Source organism: Dermacentor albipictus, chromosome 2, assembly GCF_038994185.2.
Source record: "Dermacentor albipictus isolate Rhodes 1998 colony chromosome 2, USDA_Dalb.pri_finalv2, whole genome shotgun sequence".
NCBI classification, from domain to species: Eukaryota; Metazoa; Arthropoda; class Arachnida; order Ixodida; family Ixodidae; genus Dermacentor; species Dermacentor albipictus.
In genome coordinates, this window is record NC_091822.1 from 141,403,752 (window position 1) to 141,418,477 (window position 14,726).

General features: G+C 53.0%; 2 protein-coding genes across 2 annotated transcripts in view; one reads left to right on the forward strand and one right to left on the reverse strand.

The window, feature by feature from the left end:
• The window catches only part of LOC139056125 (nuclear speckle splicing regulatory protein 1), a 276,929-nt gene that overhangs the window by 70,953 nt on the left and 191,250 nt on the right, over positions 1–14,726 (reverse strand). The window lies entirely within an intron of this gene.
• Positions 1–14,726, forward strand: part of LOC139056119 (telomerase-binding protein EST1A-like) — an 89,618-nt gene that overhangs the window by 65,131 nt on the left and 9,761 nt on the right. The window contains exon 16 of the mRNA XM_070534013.1: positions 4,382–4,535. Coding sequence (XP_070390114.1) covers positions 4,382–4,535 — 154 coding nt within the window. The remainder of the gene's footprint in view (positions 1–4,381; positions 4,536–14,726) is intronic.

Sequence of the window (14,726 nt, forward strand, 5' to 3'; positions counted from 1 at the left end):
TCCCGTGTATCGCTGGCACCGGCTGCGGCGCCGCCTGCTGCTCCTTCCTGCCCCTTGCACGCAGTATTCAATTATCGGAGAGCGTTTCGGATCACTAGGGAGAACCCGATGATTTATACGCGTTTGGCTTTTCGGTCCTCGTCATTTACATCCGATCCTCCCTTCTGGTCTCGGATCTCCCGTTCGGACGCTCGCGGCGTTTCCTCTCGCGCTCGAATCAATCGGGCAAATTGCGCATTAGTCCGAATGCGAGCCGAGAGTCGTTTTCTATACTCGGGCCGCCGCTCTACTGCTGCGCCGCCGCTGCATGGTTTGCTGATGCAAGTCGCCGCCGCCGCGCCTGCGCTGGATCTCGTGTCTGATGAGTCCTTCACGAAAAGGGCGTGCTGCGCGGGTCACTCGCCTTGCGCGTGTCTCTTGCTTTTGTTTGAGCGCGTGTGTGCGCGTGCGTTGCGTTCTGCCCGCTCTCTCCGGTTCTTCCCGTTTCGCGACTCGCTGAGACCGGAGCGCTCACGCAGAGCCCGAGGCTACCGTGGCCGGTCTACGGCAGCCACCGTCGTGCGTGGACCCGCAGCGCCGCTCCTCTTTTTTTTTTTTTTGCACTCTTCTGTCGCCGTCTCTTCTCCCGTGCTTGCTTCTTCATCACTGCACTACACAGGGGCCGGCGTTTAGGTGCAGTATTTACCTTTAACCCGCCACCAGCTCGACGTCTCTCTCATATGTATGCCTCTACCGTCTTGCTTGTCTTCCGGCTAGCTCTTTATGTCGGGTCATTATGATAGAAGAAGAAAAAGTCTGTGCATTCCTGGAATGAGTTAATTGGTCGGCTCGAGGTGATTTATAAGAACGGGCCGCGCGTAAGCGGCTTTAACATGTATTAAGCCCGCGTCGTCTGCTCCTTCCTCCGCCTTCGGGCTTCTGAATCGATTAGGTCATGTTTGGGAACTTGTTTATATCAGCTTACAAGTCGAGAGAAAGCAGCAAGGAAAGTCGCTAATGGATCGTCTCGAAATCGAGCGCGGCAGTCTTGCCGCCGAGCGGGGACTTCCTGTAGGCGGCGACATGTGTATATATTCTGCGGCATCGGCTCGCTGCCGTTGCTTTGGCTACGGCTGTAGTCATGCTCACTCCAGGTATGGCCGGCTCAGTTCTGGCCGTGCATTGGCCGGACCCCCCTGCGCTATCCTCCTGCGCTTTTCTCCCCTTTAGGCTATGTGCGCCCCCAGTCGAGCTGTGGAGATGATTTCGTTCGCCCAAACATGGCTTCGCCGGCAATGCGCGGGAACGTTGACCCTCAGCGCGGTTCGAAGAGAGACGTTTCAGCGCCGTGCCATTGCTTTACAGTGCTGCTGTGCACCGTGAGCGATGACGCGTCAACCGGTGCCTAAGTGCCCACGGGTGTGCCCGGTGGCCTTATGCTATAGGTGGAGTTCAATTAATGTTCCTCGAAACCCAGCCGCTGATGTAGCGCGGAATGCGTTCGGCCGTTGCTTGTTTCGTTTAATGTGTTTTATCTTTCGCACTCGTTGTACGCTTCATTCGTCATCCGTGTTCTTGTGCCGAAAGATTAGGCGGTGTGTGTCACAAATATCAATTTTCAATTATGAAAGCGGCGGATGAAACGATCATCTAGTCGGAAGCGTTTTCGCGTATGTTTCTTGCCACGCGTCTGAGCCTGAGCTCCTCTCCTGTTACGGTTCGGGAGTTTCGCTGTCCGCTCTCGAGGCATTTAAGAACAGGAGCAGGTGTCAAAATTGGTGTGGTGCCAAGCCATTTTTGCAGCTAAGGTAATCAGGGAATTACATACTATAGACGCAGGGTGGATACTGCATGTAACCTATTGTGTTGCCGGCGGTGTGGGGCGAGACTTGGGCTGCGAGGGACTTCTCGACACTACGCAGTGCCGTTGGTTCTTTGTCCGGTGCATCTCTCCGTGTGTCTGGGAAGTGCTGGGAGCTCAATTTGGTTGCCCATCGGCGTTTTACGCTGTCCAGACCTCCGAAGTGTGTACACTGCCGCTGGCTCTCCTCAAGTGGACCTTCCCATATAGCCACTGCTCCCTCGCACACAAAGACTTCCCGCGAACCACTTACACCGAAGTGCTTGCTTATATACGCGCCTCCTACGGCGTGTCCGGATTATCTCCAGGGCGGTGCACCTGTCAAATAGAGTTTGCACGAATCGCGTCGAACGCTCTGCGGCATTCGCGGGAGAGGTGTATCGAATAAAATCGATTGGGGAGAGCGAGGGATTGGGCAAGCTTCGTAGTACGTGAGGGAGCTGCAGTTGGGAGGCAACGGGGGTAGGAGTGGGGAGGGGGATTCGAAATGGGGTGTCCACGTTCCAATCGGCGTCCGTCACTTCCCCGCGAATTAACTCAGGCTGGCCGGCGTGAATGCACGTGCTGTTTCTGCGTTACACTGCTGTTGTTCCGGGTCCGAGGGCTCTTCGCCCCCGCATCTCGTGCGGGCTGGCACCGCACGCCCGGGGGATGGCGGGGGCGCAGTGGTCGTGCGCGCCCAAATAAGTGTTGAGTCACGATCAGGTGACTGAGTCACTGCTCCGTCCTTCTCCTGGTCCCTCTGCCTGCCTGCCAGGACACTGGTGCACCGACCCTGCATGCGCCGAATTCAGCCGGGGGACGACGGACGCCCAGGGCGGTCAGTGCGGGCGCCTAGCTCCCGCGGTGTCCGGCTCGCGTTGACAGGGTCCGTGCCAAATGACGCGTCGGCCGGTCCAGATGCGCGCGCGCGCGCTTTCTCCTCCAGCGTGGTCCGCTGCGCGGTCGCCGGCGGGCGGGCTGCTTCCAAATAAATGTGACTCAGTGCGGCGCGCCGGGTTCGGAGCCCCCAGGAGCCCCCTTTTGTGTTACAAGGGAAGAAGCCGAGACAGGAGGGGGGGGGGGGATTAGGGCTAGATTGGACCCTTTGGCGAGATGCCTCTCCTCTGACTGGACTGTTGTGGCGCAGGGCGCTCGCTGTCGGGATAGCGCGCCGTGGTCACTGGGGAGACGGATGCGTTTTCCCCGCGGTTCTCGTTTCGAATCGAGCCAGGGAAGGGGGTCTGCGTTTCCGGCTGTCGCTCCCAGTTGTGCGCTTTAGACTCGGCCTGTTGCTGCAGTGCCACGTTTCGAAGCCTGGGCCCCCCTACTCCTTCCTTCCTTTGTTTGCCGCCACGCGCGTTTGTTGACGTCCAGGGCGTGACGTCCGGCGTTGCGCGGGTTGCGTGCGCGCGCACGCACTCGCTATCGCTGTCCGTGCCTGCAGTGGCGAGTTAATGACCCTTGGTCGCGTGTGTACGTATCGCAATATAAGTAACCCGTGCGTTCTGTGCACGGGGACGCGATGACGCTTGACCCATAGGCGTTTGTCTTAGTTAAGAACTCCCGCTGTCATTGCTGCAGATGCGGAGTCTGATGAGAGCAGTGGACTCTGTTGTAGACCTGAAGAGATAGCACCGCCATTAGGGCGAGAGGAGCGTATTGATGTGCGTCGTTAGCTTATCTCTGCAGCTATCGCTTTCATCAAATAGCATTAAGGCAGCGCTCTTTTGAGCACTGAATGCCGTGTTTTGCTGATGCCTGGAGCAACATGACGTTGGTACCTTGTGATTTCCTATACGCAACATCATCTCGGGTGACCCAGTGTGCTCTGGTAACTTTCTTGTTCCTTGGTTGGGGTCATTACGTGGAGCACAAACGGTGCAAGCATATGAGGAGGATATGCGTGGAGGGTATGCTAAAGTGTTTCTTTCGACCATGTGCATATATAGGTAAAGTCTCTGACTTTTGTGAACGATTCGCGCAGAGAGAAAGCTTATTTGTCCGATTTTACTGCCATGTAGTGAATTTCCACTGGAAATTCAAACGAGGCGGTTCTGTATAATAATGTCACTTATTTATGTGGCGCCCTCCCAATCTAGGATATTGCGCCACATTGATTGACTGAAGAAACTCTTTATTTTCGGTTGGATGGCTTTTTAATGTAGCACAAGTAATGAGGATGGGAATAAAGTGTGTTGCGAGGAGCAGGATCTACAACAGGTGTAATAGCCCAGGTTCCCTGGCAATATTCGGAAGAGACTCCACGGCTGCGTGACTGTCCTCTAGGCCGGCCACCAGTCGTGCCTACCCTTTGTAGCTCGACCGGCACCTAAAGGATTTTGTTAATGTGTGGGGAGCCTTCTACTCCGATGTCCATCCGCGAGGCCTGGTTGGTTCTTCTCCTCTGTGTTCGTGTTTCTATCGATTCTATGGGTTGGTGTAAGATATACAGCCCTACATACATGTCGCAACATTGCTGCTATCGCGACACGTTTTCCCACTGCCTGCTTATATGCGGCGCCACTTAAAGGACCCGTTGTCGCGTCGCGTGCCTCGCAGGCGGTTCTACAGGAGCACCGGAGCAAGCAGGCGGCCATGCTGGAAATCCGGCCCCGGTTCCTCATACCGGACACCAACTGCTTCATCGACCACCTGCCGCTCGTCCAGAAAGTGGTCGCCGACGGACACTTCAACGTCTACGTGCCCATCGTTGGTGAGTGGGCGCCCGCTTTGTCTGACCGCGAGCTCTCGCGCGCATGCTGAGCGATTTGCGTGCTTCTCAACTGGTGAGGGATTGCAGCTGCTGCTGCTGCTCGACTCGCTTGCCCGTGTAATCGCCGAAAGTGGGTTGTTCTAAGCAGGGCAGCTCTGTGATGAGCGCGAGTCGGGTGGTAACTATACGGAGTGAACGTTAAGGTGCTGTGGCTGCCGTCGCCTCTGTCAGTGAAGAAAGTAAGAAAAAGAAGAAGGGGTTTGACGAGCAATTACTCGAATGAAGATTTTCGGATTATTGGCGGCCATTGGCGGATACGATTTGGTTTGTGGAGAAACAAAATCATTCGCTTTGAAATTGCAGCTGTACTGCGCCGAAAACTTTCGACTGGGACCTCTTGCCCTCGGAAATAGGTCGTCAGCAATGCGTGATTCTGAAGTTTAATATTAAACCTAACTGTAGTGCTCCTACGTCGATTACAGCTCAGATTGCACGCGAGGTTTAGTAGGTCGTGTTCTGTGTGGTTAGGCTGTCAGACGAAATGCTGCTTTTATCCTAGGAGAGATGAAATATGGAAGTGAATTTCGCTGAAATATCAATTAAGGGCATCTCATATATGTTTGACCTGTACTGTATGAGAGTTCGATTTTTTTGTGCTCTTGTACAACCGTTTCGTCGAGCGTGCTACCGCGGTACGCTGCAGAACCCCCCCGTTTTACATGTTGCTCTCGCATTTTCCCATAATACGAATGTAGAAAACGCGCCAGCTCAGCTCACGTATTCCTACGTATTGTCGCCGATGTATTCGTCGGCCGCTGCAACCGCGCTGAGAGTGTCGGTCGGATCTTCCATAAACCAAACTTCCACTTCGTCTTCTCCCGTGCAGCGGCGTCCGTGTTCCGGATCTCTCTCTCTCTCTCTCTCTCATTGCCGACCCCCTGAAGGCCGTGTTTCCATTCTCACGACCCTTGCCTTAGCGTCGAAGCAAACTTGCGCGAATTATGTTTGCCGAAGGGAATGTTTGTCGAAGATGGCCGCGAAATATTACTCCTCGCGGGCCGCGCCCATCTCAACCGCATCGCCGCTGTTCGGGAAGAGTGATCGTCCGCGCGCCTTCCTCCTCACTCGCATCGCTGCCTGCGCGTTCAGAAAAAAAAAAAAAAGAAAAGGAGACCGCTCGCGGCTCAACCCTTCCTCGCCCGTAGATCCGGTCGGCGGTGCCGATGCGTCTTCGCGTGGCTGCAGGTTACTGCACCGCGTGTTCTACACTCGCGCACGTGTGCCTGCGCACGCCGGGGACGGAGCGCGCTCACACCGCGCGCATGCCGCACGCCGAAGACATAAAACCTCGCGTCCGCTCGCGTATGACGGCCCCGATGTGTATCGACGGCGTCGGCACTTGCCGGCCTGCCGAGTGATGAATGGCTTCCGGAGGCCCCTGCGCTGGGGCCCGGCGGCGGCGGCGGCGGCTAATGCGGGTTTTCGGCGAAAATCAGATCGTTGTCACTTTCACCGCACGCGCTTGTAGCTTTCTCCTCGTCCTTCCCCCCACCCCCCACCCCCTCGTCCCCTCCTCGACGCAATCACGCGGGCTAACGAGTAGCCCCGAGTGCCGCCGCCGACTTGGTTCCGCCCTTGCTCGTCGAAAGGGTTGTACCTCTCGCCTTGACATTGAGCCGTCAGTGTAATCATGCACGCTCGGCCTACCTCGTTTGAGCCGAAACAGTTCTCGGACTTTTACGTGCAGACAAGTGGGCTTCGTGCAACGCCCCTCTTTGTTTCCCTGTTAGTGTGCGCGCTTGCGTCTTCACTGGATTCTTGCTTCCCTTGCCCCACGGAGGACCGATTAGCCCCGAGTGCTTGCGCGCGCATTACCTAGGCCCTGTCGGTCGATTTATTGCGCGAGGCGAGCACCGCGCAGCGCCACGTAGTCGCCGGTCCTGTCAGCCGACAGCCGGAACGGAGAACTAACACCCCTGTTCGGACCAGTGGCGCCGTTGTACTTTGTACAGCTCGCGGTGTCGTTCGTTTGCTCGCTTTACCTATTTTGCAAGAATGAAACCAGGGTATGACGGGTAGACGCAAAGGCGATGAAAATGACGAGACCGAGTTTGTCCCGCCCCCTTTGCTGCGCTGTCAGGCCGTGACCGCACCAGCCCATCCTTCTGTCCTTATTCCACCCAGCCTCTGACGTAGCCGGCCAAATCTGTGTCGTAGTTCGTATTGCCAGGCACTCTTTCCACCCAGTTCTGAAAAACTTTTGTGTGCTCTTTCTGGTGTTGTCACTTAAAGTGCCCCTCACCATGCCCCATGGAAGTTTTGGTTGTACACTGAAAGTAGTTACGTGCCCTCTAAGGAGCATTCAGCCGTCAAAATTAAAAAAATTGTTGCATTAATAGCCCAGATAGAAATAGTTCAATGCCACAAACCCATGATTTCTGGAGGCGAGTGCCACTGCCAGGAGAGACTCTCTCCACTTGCCCCATCTAGCCTCCTCCAGCGAAATTCCTTCCTTGCATTCTCCCATATCGGCCCCGCCTTCATTTCTTCTCCCGCGGAAGTACTACAATATTTGGGTGAAAAACAACGCATAAGTTTGACCGCTTCTCGCCGAATCAAGTTTTAGTGCTTACACAGATCAAGTGTTCTTGCTTTGTTTATGTAAATACTAGGCTTCTTACAAAATAAAAGCTGCGTGTTCCAGACGAAAGTGTTATCTTCGGGTGAGTATTGATGACGTGATCTGCGATAAAATTCGCTATGACGTTGGGACTTCACCCTAAAATCAGTAACACAAAGCAACACGTCGACCATGTATCTGTGAGGCAAAATCAGCTCTCTTAAGCAAGTTTGGTTGGAAAATACCTTTCTTGTTTGTGCACAGTACATTTCTGCAATTGGCTCTTTGGTAGCAATTGTGAGTGTTCACAGCGTTTTCTGCACCTACAAAAGTATGGATTGCTCTGAAATTTACATGGAGGAAGGAAAAATATAAGAGGGAGCATTACATCATGCAGCCAGCCTTGGCAAGGGAATGCTCCGTGAAGCCACAGTGGGGGCCCAACAGGTGACCCCTTGTATCGAGATCCCACAGCAAGAATTGAGATTTGCTGAGACATTTGGTTCTCAGTAGCTATGCCAGTAAGTTTTATTCGGTGCGCGTTTGTTCGGCTGCCCTGCCGTGGTTCTGCCTGCAGAGCGGGAACACTAAAACCAACCGCGCACTTTGACATGCGATCACGTGTCAGGCCAACAGGTTTGGCTTTTATCGCGTTGCGGTAAGCTCCCTCCTATCTTTTTTCCTTCCTCCATGGAAATTTATGACAATGAAAGCACACAAAGCATAATAAACGAATCCACAAGCACGTAGGTCGGACAAATCCATTTACGTCCCATCATTCCCATGATGGCTCAACGATTGCAGTGCCAGACTTCCCTCTAGTATATTGTAGGAAACTCTGTGAGTGTAATGACTGCACATTAGAGTGCATGCCACCCACAGGTTGGCCTGTATACTCGGCAATGCCTGGATGATGTCCCTGTCAAGGGCAGACTCACCTGTTGAAGTGCCGAGTCCATTTATTTTCGCACCATTTCTTTCTCTAGCTCTCTTTTTGCAATAGAGTTTTATACAAATACCTACCTTGTAGGTAGGTAGGTAGGTACCCAGAAGCTAACTCTGCTACCGTTTTATAGCTGTGGGCAACGATGGAAAGCACTGGTGTTGAATTGGAATGCAATAACTCATGCGCTCTGCTGCAGACACAGGTTATCTGGCTTTAGTGATTCTTTGGCTCTCTTTGTACTTGGCTCGCTCGTTCTTGTAGACCGGTGGTTCAGCTCTGTCACCATTATGTTGCGTAGAATTTAATGTTTCTGCATTCTATACATACAATTCTGTGCAGCAGTTGTCACAATGGTGCAATGGCACCGCCTGCCATTATTGTACGGGTAGATTAGCAGCGTCCGCGCGAGGAAACAGCCTTGATCCGGTTACAGGCAACCTTGCAACGTCTCCGCATTTAACAGCATCTGCAACGCTTCTGGAGATAAGTTGTGGCATGTTAAGCATAACGGAGCTTTTTGGCACAGTTTTCTGTCTGTTTTGGAGCCTTGATCAGGTTACAGGCAACCTTGCAACGTCTCCGCATTTAACAGCATCTGCAACGCTTCTAGAGATAAGTTGTGGCATGTTAAGCATAACGGAGCTTTTTGGCACAGTTCTGGGTCTGTTTTGGTTATCGCGAAGCACAACTTTAAGGGGAGTGAAAAATGAAAATAAATTGAGGAGTGGTAATAAATTGCTCTGCAATACAGAAAAAACCATTATCATCATAAGCGGAGACTCTGTGAGCCAGAAACCACGCAAGAACGAAAGAAGGGGGTGGCGACACGGCTTTGAAGTTCTCTCAACAGCTCGCCATTGCGTCACAGATTTTTACTGTGCCTGCTCGGGCCTAGTAAAGTTTTTAATCCGTAAGCATTCTTTTGGCGAGTGCCCCAGCCCATCATGGGAAAAGTGTAATGCCTTGTATCTTCACAAAATGCGCAATTTGCGAATACATTTAATTGTTATAATTGTGTACATGGAGATGATCGGTAGCTTTATTGCAATACGGAACAATCAAAACCAAATAACAACATAAAATTTATCGGAGAGAATTCTCGTAGGGATAGGGCTCCATAAGAAATGCATGGGGAAGCCTATTGTAGGGGTGGGCCAACTGAAATTTGGTGGTGGGCCAAATTGAAATAAGAGGGTAGGTCAACTTTAAATTTAGGGAAGCCCGACTGAAATTTGGGGCTTGGACAACTTGAAATTTAGGGTGGCCCAACTTAACTTTGGATGTTGGCCAACCTAAACTTCGGGGTGAGTCAACTGAAATTGGGTGGTATGCTTACGCATACTTAGACGATTCCAGTGGAGTTTCTGCATACTTTTATGAGTATATAGATAACTATGTTTAGTCTTGAAAGCGCCAAGGATTTAGCCTTGCAGATTTCGGGAACCTTTACTGCGTCACAGCAGGAGACTACAACTTAAGGACAAACTTTGTATTGGAGCTGCTTGCGTCTGCATGCTTTCGAGCTCTAGTGCAGTGGAACATCACCGACTATTGCCCAGTGCGTCGAACTCCCAAACCACGTTTCCCTCGGGCTAAATTTGTAAGAGACGCTATTTATCAGCGGAAGAGACAGCATTCCGCTGTCTGTTCGCCTGCAACATGGCAGCTCCTTCCTTGTTATTGGGACTAATTAATTATCGTAAACCTTCGGCAGACGGCAGCTTGCTGCGCCTCATGTACGCGAAGTTCCATCTTGCTCATAGTCTAGTGACCCGGCAAACTTGGGATAGCGATTAGTTATGTCACTGGCGTCGTTCCTCGTCTGTGCAGATCGCCGCCGGTCCGACGACCGTTTCTGTTCGTCAGGTCAAAGCGCTGCCGTTCTCGGCCGAAAAGATATATGCACTCAGTGCGGCTGGTGCCGAGGGAGAAAGAAAGGAAGATTTATTTCCTCAGACGCGGTTGTTTCTTGTAAGCCGTTAATAAGAGAAGGCACGGTTCTTAGAAGAGAGCTCTTAGTTGGCTTTCCAAATCCGCATTGGCACAGTTCTTTAATATGCGTCGGTACTTTCGCAGGTGTAGCAGCAGCACGTTAATGGGCATGCCGACCGCGTGGCCGCAAATTAAGCCTAGGCTTGCGAGATAGTGACACCCGTTCCTCCGAGATTAGTGGTCCGTGTAACTATTATACACTGCTCTCCATATACCTGCGGGAGCTTCTCCTCACTCCAGGCGCGCTATAATCCCGCTGCCGAGGGGGAATTCCCGGAAATTGCCGCCTCTTTTAATTAACGCCGTAACTCACTTTACCTTTTCTCTTTTCTTCGGTCGCGTCGATAAATTTCACTTCGACGGCGAAGTTCTCGTAATGAGCTTTCCTGGCTAGTGGTCTGCGCGTCGCTTATGCAAGAGTGCGGCATTTAAGGACGCCACCTTTGCCGTCGTCAACGAAACTGTCTTCTTCTTTTTTCTCATGTCACGAGTCGGTGACTGCACGCATAGCGCGTGTTTGTCGCGCCGAACTAGCGCGCGACGTCGCCGCGAAAGGAATCTCGCCTAATCACTTCCCAATTTGGTTCAATCTGTGCGTTTGCCGCCTTTTTTGGGGGGGTCCACCGTGTGTGCGACCTGCCGGAGCGGCGCCCTTTGTCCTTTTTTTTTCTTGTTTTTTTCTTCGCATCATTTGCGCCACTTGAAGATAAACAGCAACCGCGGAGTGCTCTCTCACGCGGATCCTTTCCTCTTTTCCTCCGAGCCTCACGGGGGAAAGATCGGGCTAGACACGATTGCGCGCGCGCACGCACACACACGCACACGCGTGTTATCGCCGAAGTGTCGCGACTATAACGACACCTTTGGCGGCTCCTGTAATGGCTATCTGTCCCGCATGGCGCCGCGCCACCGCTCTTGATGGCCGAGCGCGTCGCGAACTGTGGTAGCCCGGGAGTGCGCGCGTTGCGAGAAGTATGCGGATAGAAAAGCTAGTTCGGAGCTCGCGCTTTCTGGCAGTATCCTGTGTGCGGGATCGGGATTCCTGTGTCCTCGCAAACTTTCTTCTTTTGTCTTGTCTGTTTCCGTTAGCGTGCCTTTCTCTCCTTTTATGCTTTTTCGTGTTTTTCTGCTTTTTTTTTGGGGGGGGGGGGTGAGGGGGAGTGGTTCGCGCGTACCGTTGAGGAGAGACGAGAAAAAGAACAAAGAAAGCGGCGGGCCCGCGGCGGCGAAATCTTTTGAAGGGGTGAGGCTTATCACGCGTCCGTGAAGGGGAAAACGCGCATTCGAGTTCGCCCTGGAGTTTTATACCGTGGACGGCGTAGAGAGGGAGAGCGACGCGGGTTTTATGGTCCCTTTGGCTCAGAGCGACTTCATCCTCTCGCTCTTCCTGCTATTTTGTTTTTTCCTCGGGCTCGAAGTGTCGCCCTTCTTCGCGCAGGCGATGGAGGCGTAGCGAAGTGTTGCTGCGCGCCGCTACCGGAACCATTAAAAACCAAGCGTGCGCTGCTGCACTTGCTCGCGGCGGCACACCGTTCCCCCGTAGTGTACCGCATACGCTCTCCAGCCCCCTCCCATATAATTCCCCTTCCTTAGCTTGTCCTTTTGTGATAGTTTGGACCGGCCGATCATGACGAAGAACCTAACCCGTTCGTGAATAATTTCGTCTTCATTTGATGATTGCTCGATGGCGCACGGAGTGGAGTTGTTTTTTGCTTGGAATGTTTCCGATGTGGCAGCGAGGCGGATTGGGCCTACTTCGGCCGGTGACGGTACAGGGCCTTGTCGTCTGTGGGAGGCGGTGACCCGGAAGTCTCGGAAGTGTTAGTGCGTGGGATCGACGACCGCTTATCGCTCCTGACGCCGGCGTGTCAGAGATGCGGCGGACTAGCAACGTGCTATTAACCGCGAGTAGGACCCCATGAATGCGGATCTCCGGATAAGCCAGACTGATAAAGCAAAGCCATTGATTCCTAGAGACCGGTTGTACTGTTATCGTTGCTGTGGTGTCGCCACGCGGAAGTGAAGGGCACATGTAGGCACGTAATCAAGTAATTAGCTTGAGACAGAAGCTTGATTGTTACGCAATAAAGCTAATGCCCCTAAGAAAAAAGCGCCACTCGCTAGCCATAATGGCGATGCTGAGGGCACGGCCGACTGTCTCGCCGGATCGAAGCGCGCGGCTTTTACGTAATTGGTTAGTTTTTCATTGGGCGTCGTCGTGCATTTTATATCAACTGCCAGTCATCGGGCAATTCGATACTTTGCTACGCGTTTCTCGTTAACAGCGACGGGCCCGATATCGGCTACTATCTCGTGACGCAGATAAAATGGACTAGCGCAAAGGAAAGCAGTCATAAACCCATCACAAGCAAAGAGCACGCGGCAGTACAAATCCATCGGATAATCAAAATCGTTTTTTTTTTTCTGATCTCTAAGTAAACGGAGATATACCGCTAGAGGTCCTTCGACGGTAACGTAATGGGTGCCGAACGTGCCTTATCGTGCGACGATTTCGTAGCCAGGAGATGGATAGTGCACTGGTTCTGGTCGAATTAGTGACCTTAGAAGGAGTTGAAGAAAATGTCCGTGGTGTCACGTGAATGAGGTCGTCGCGCGTCAGTACGCGGTCTGTCAGTGCAGGGTAAGGCTGATGTCCAAGACCGACCTTCTAGAATATTGGCGCTGCTGTCGATATCACTGATGCTACCCGAAGAAGATGAGCTTGGCACATGCATACTGGGCACATTGCCCTCCTATTATCTGCACACCAGTTTTGAGCCAGCAGGTTAGTCGCACGGACGGGCCCGAACGCTTTTTCTCCGTCACTCAGTTATACAGTGTTCTCGACTATGCTGTGCAGGATGGCTCGTTATACGCTCATGTAACGCCTTATTAACTTCGAAAGTGGCCTTCATTCTCTCTCTCTCTCTCTCTCTCCATGCACACCTTTCGTAGCGACGAAGAAGCTGAGTCATTTAATGGGATGGTTCGTCTTGTGAAAGGCGTTAATGGTCAGTTGACCGTCGAGCAGTAGCTGCCCACGTTTCTGTTGTGATACGAGAAACCCGAGAAGGATCAGATCACTTTCAACTGGCTGAAAGAGGGAGAAACGAACGAACAAAATATCATGGAGCGTAGTTCGAATGCGGGGAAAGGGTGTTCCTTCAGGAGAGCAGACTTTCACCTTGGCAGCGAAATCGAGGCCGTTACCACGGAACGCCCGATACGCGGCTGGCTCCGACCTCCAAGCGAAGAAGTGAACGGCCGTGCATCGGCCATTATTATTGCGCCCGGCCGAGGAATAGCCGCCGTTGCTCCTTGGTGGCTGGTACCTGCTGCTGCTTCTGTAGGGGCGGCGGCGCTAGCGCTGGGGAGCGGCCATTCACACCGGAAGCGTTAAACGGGCGGTGGGGGAAGGCAGGCAGGCCCCACCGCTTTTGTTCGCCGGGAGCGCGCGCGTTCACGCGCTGGCCGGCCGCTGGAGAAGAAAGTCAGCCGAGGATGCGGCGGCAGTGCCTGCCTCCCCCCTCCCCCCCCCCCTACCCGAAATCTCCGGCGCCGTCGGCCCGCTAGTTCGCCGCAGCGTATCGTAACCGAGCGCCGCAGGAAGCCCTGCCGGCTGACCGGCGAGCGACGTCCAGTGGTGGCAGGGCAAGCAGCACGTCCTGCGGTTGATACCGAGGTCGTAACGTAAAACACCGATACAAGCGCTCGCGCGTCAGACGTGCGAGCGCTCGTCTATGAGGAACAGATAAATACGTCCGGAATCTTAGCACCTTTGCTGCGCGCACTCGTAGTCGGAGGTAACTATATTTCACTGTTAGCTGCGTGATAAGTCTTGCTTTCTTTCTTTTTATCCTGACGTGTTTTATTAGCACCAAGCCCATGAGGGTAAGTGCACTTCTAACTGTCGCTTTTTATGTGTCGTAACGCCGGGTAGCCTGCCGGGAGGTCGGAGACGTTGCGCAAAGTGCTTTAGAGTTCTCCCTGCTTCTTCGTAACTTGAGTATTCCTTGGTTGTCTTGCATTTGTGGTGTATGTATATTAAAAAAATAAGTCAACCGAAGTGTTCCCTTGCATGATAGCCAATCGCTCCCCTTGCACTCGGATACGGTGCGCCCTACCCACTGTTGCGACTCGACATCTATAGTGTTGTGCTGCTTGTTGCGGGGTTAGAGTTCCGGCAGTGTTTTCGTAAAGGCGGCATGCGTAGGCACTCGAGTATCGATATTTGAACGACAGATGGTAGAATTAAGCCGGTGCACTTTTCTTATCCCAGTGTGGTTTCCGATCGCTAAATTGTACATGAAGTAGTGTACTATTATTCCGGCTTGAGTACATAATTCTCGGCGCTCAAATGCTGCAGTAATCATTGGTAACCTAGAGAGCGGAGACTCGCTGGTATGGCGGACCCGGATTCCAACCTGGGTGCATGGACACCGGGTGGTCGTCTAGACTCTGCTTTCGCAAATTGCTATGGGAGGTGGGGCGCATTCGTACGCGGGTTGGGAAGATTGGCGTCTCGGCATCCTTGTCGTTAAGTTGCTAGTGTGGTTAGTTGCTGGTCGTGAGGTACCCGCATGCGTCCTACACGGCTTGCAAGAACCCTTGCAGTCGACGCAAGATGACACTG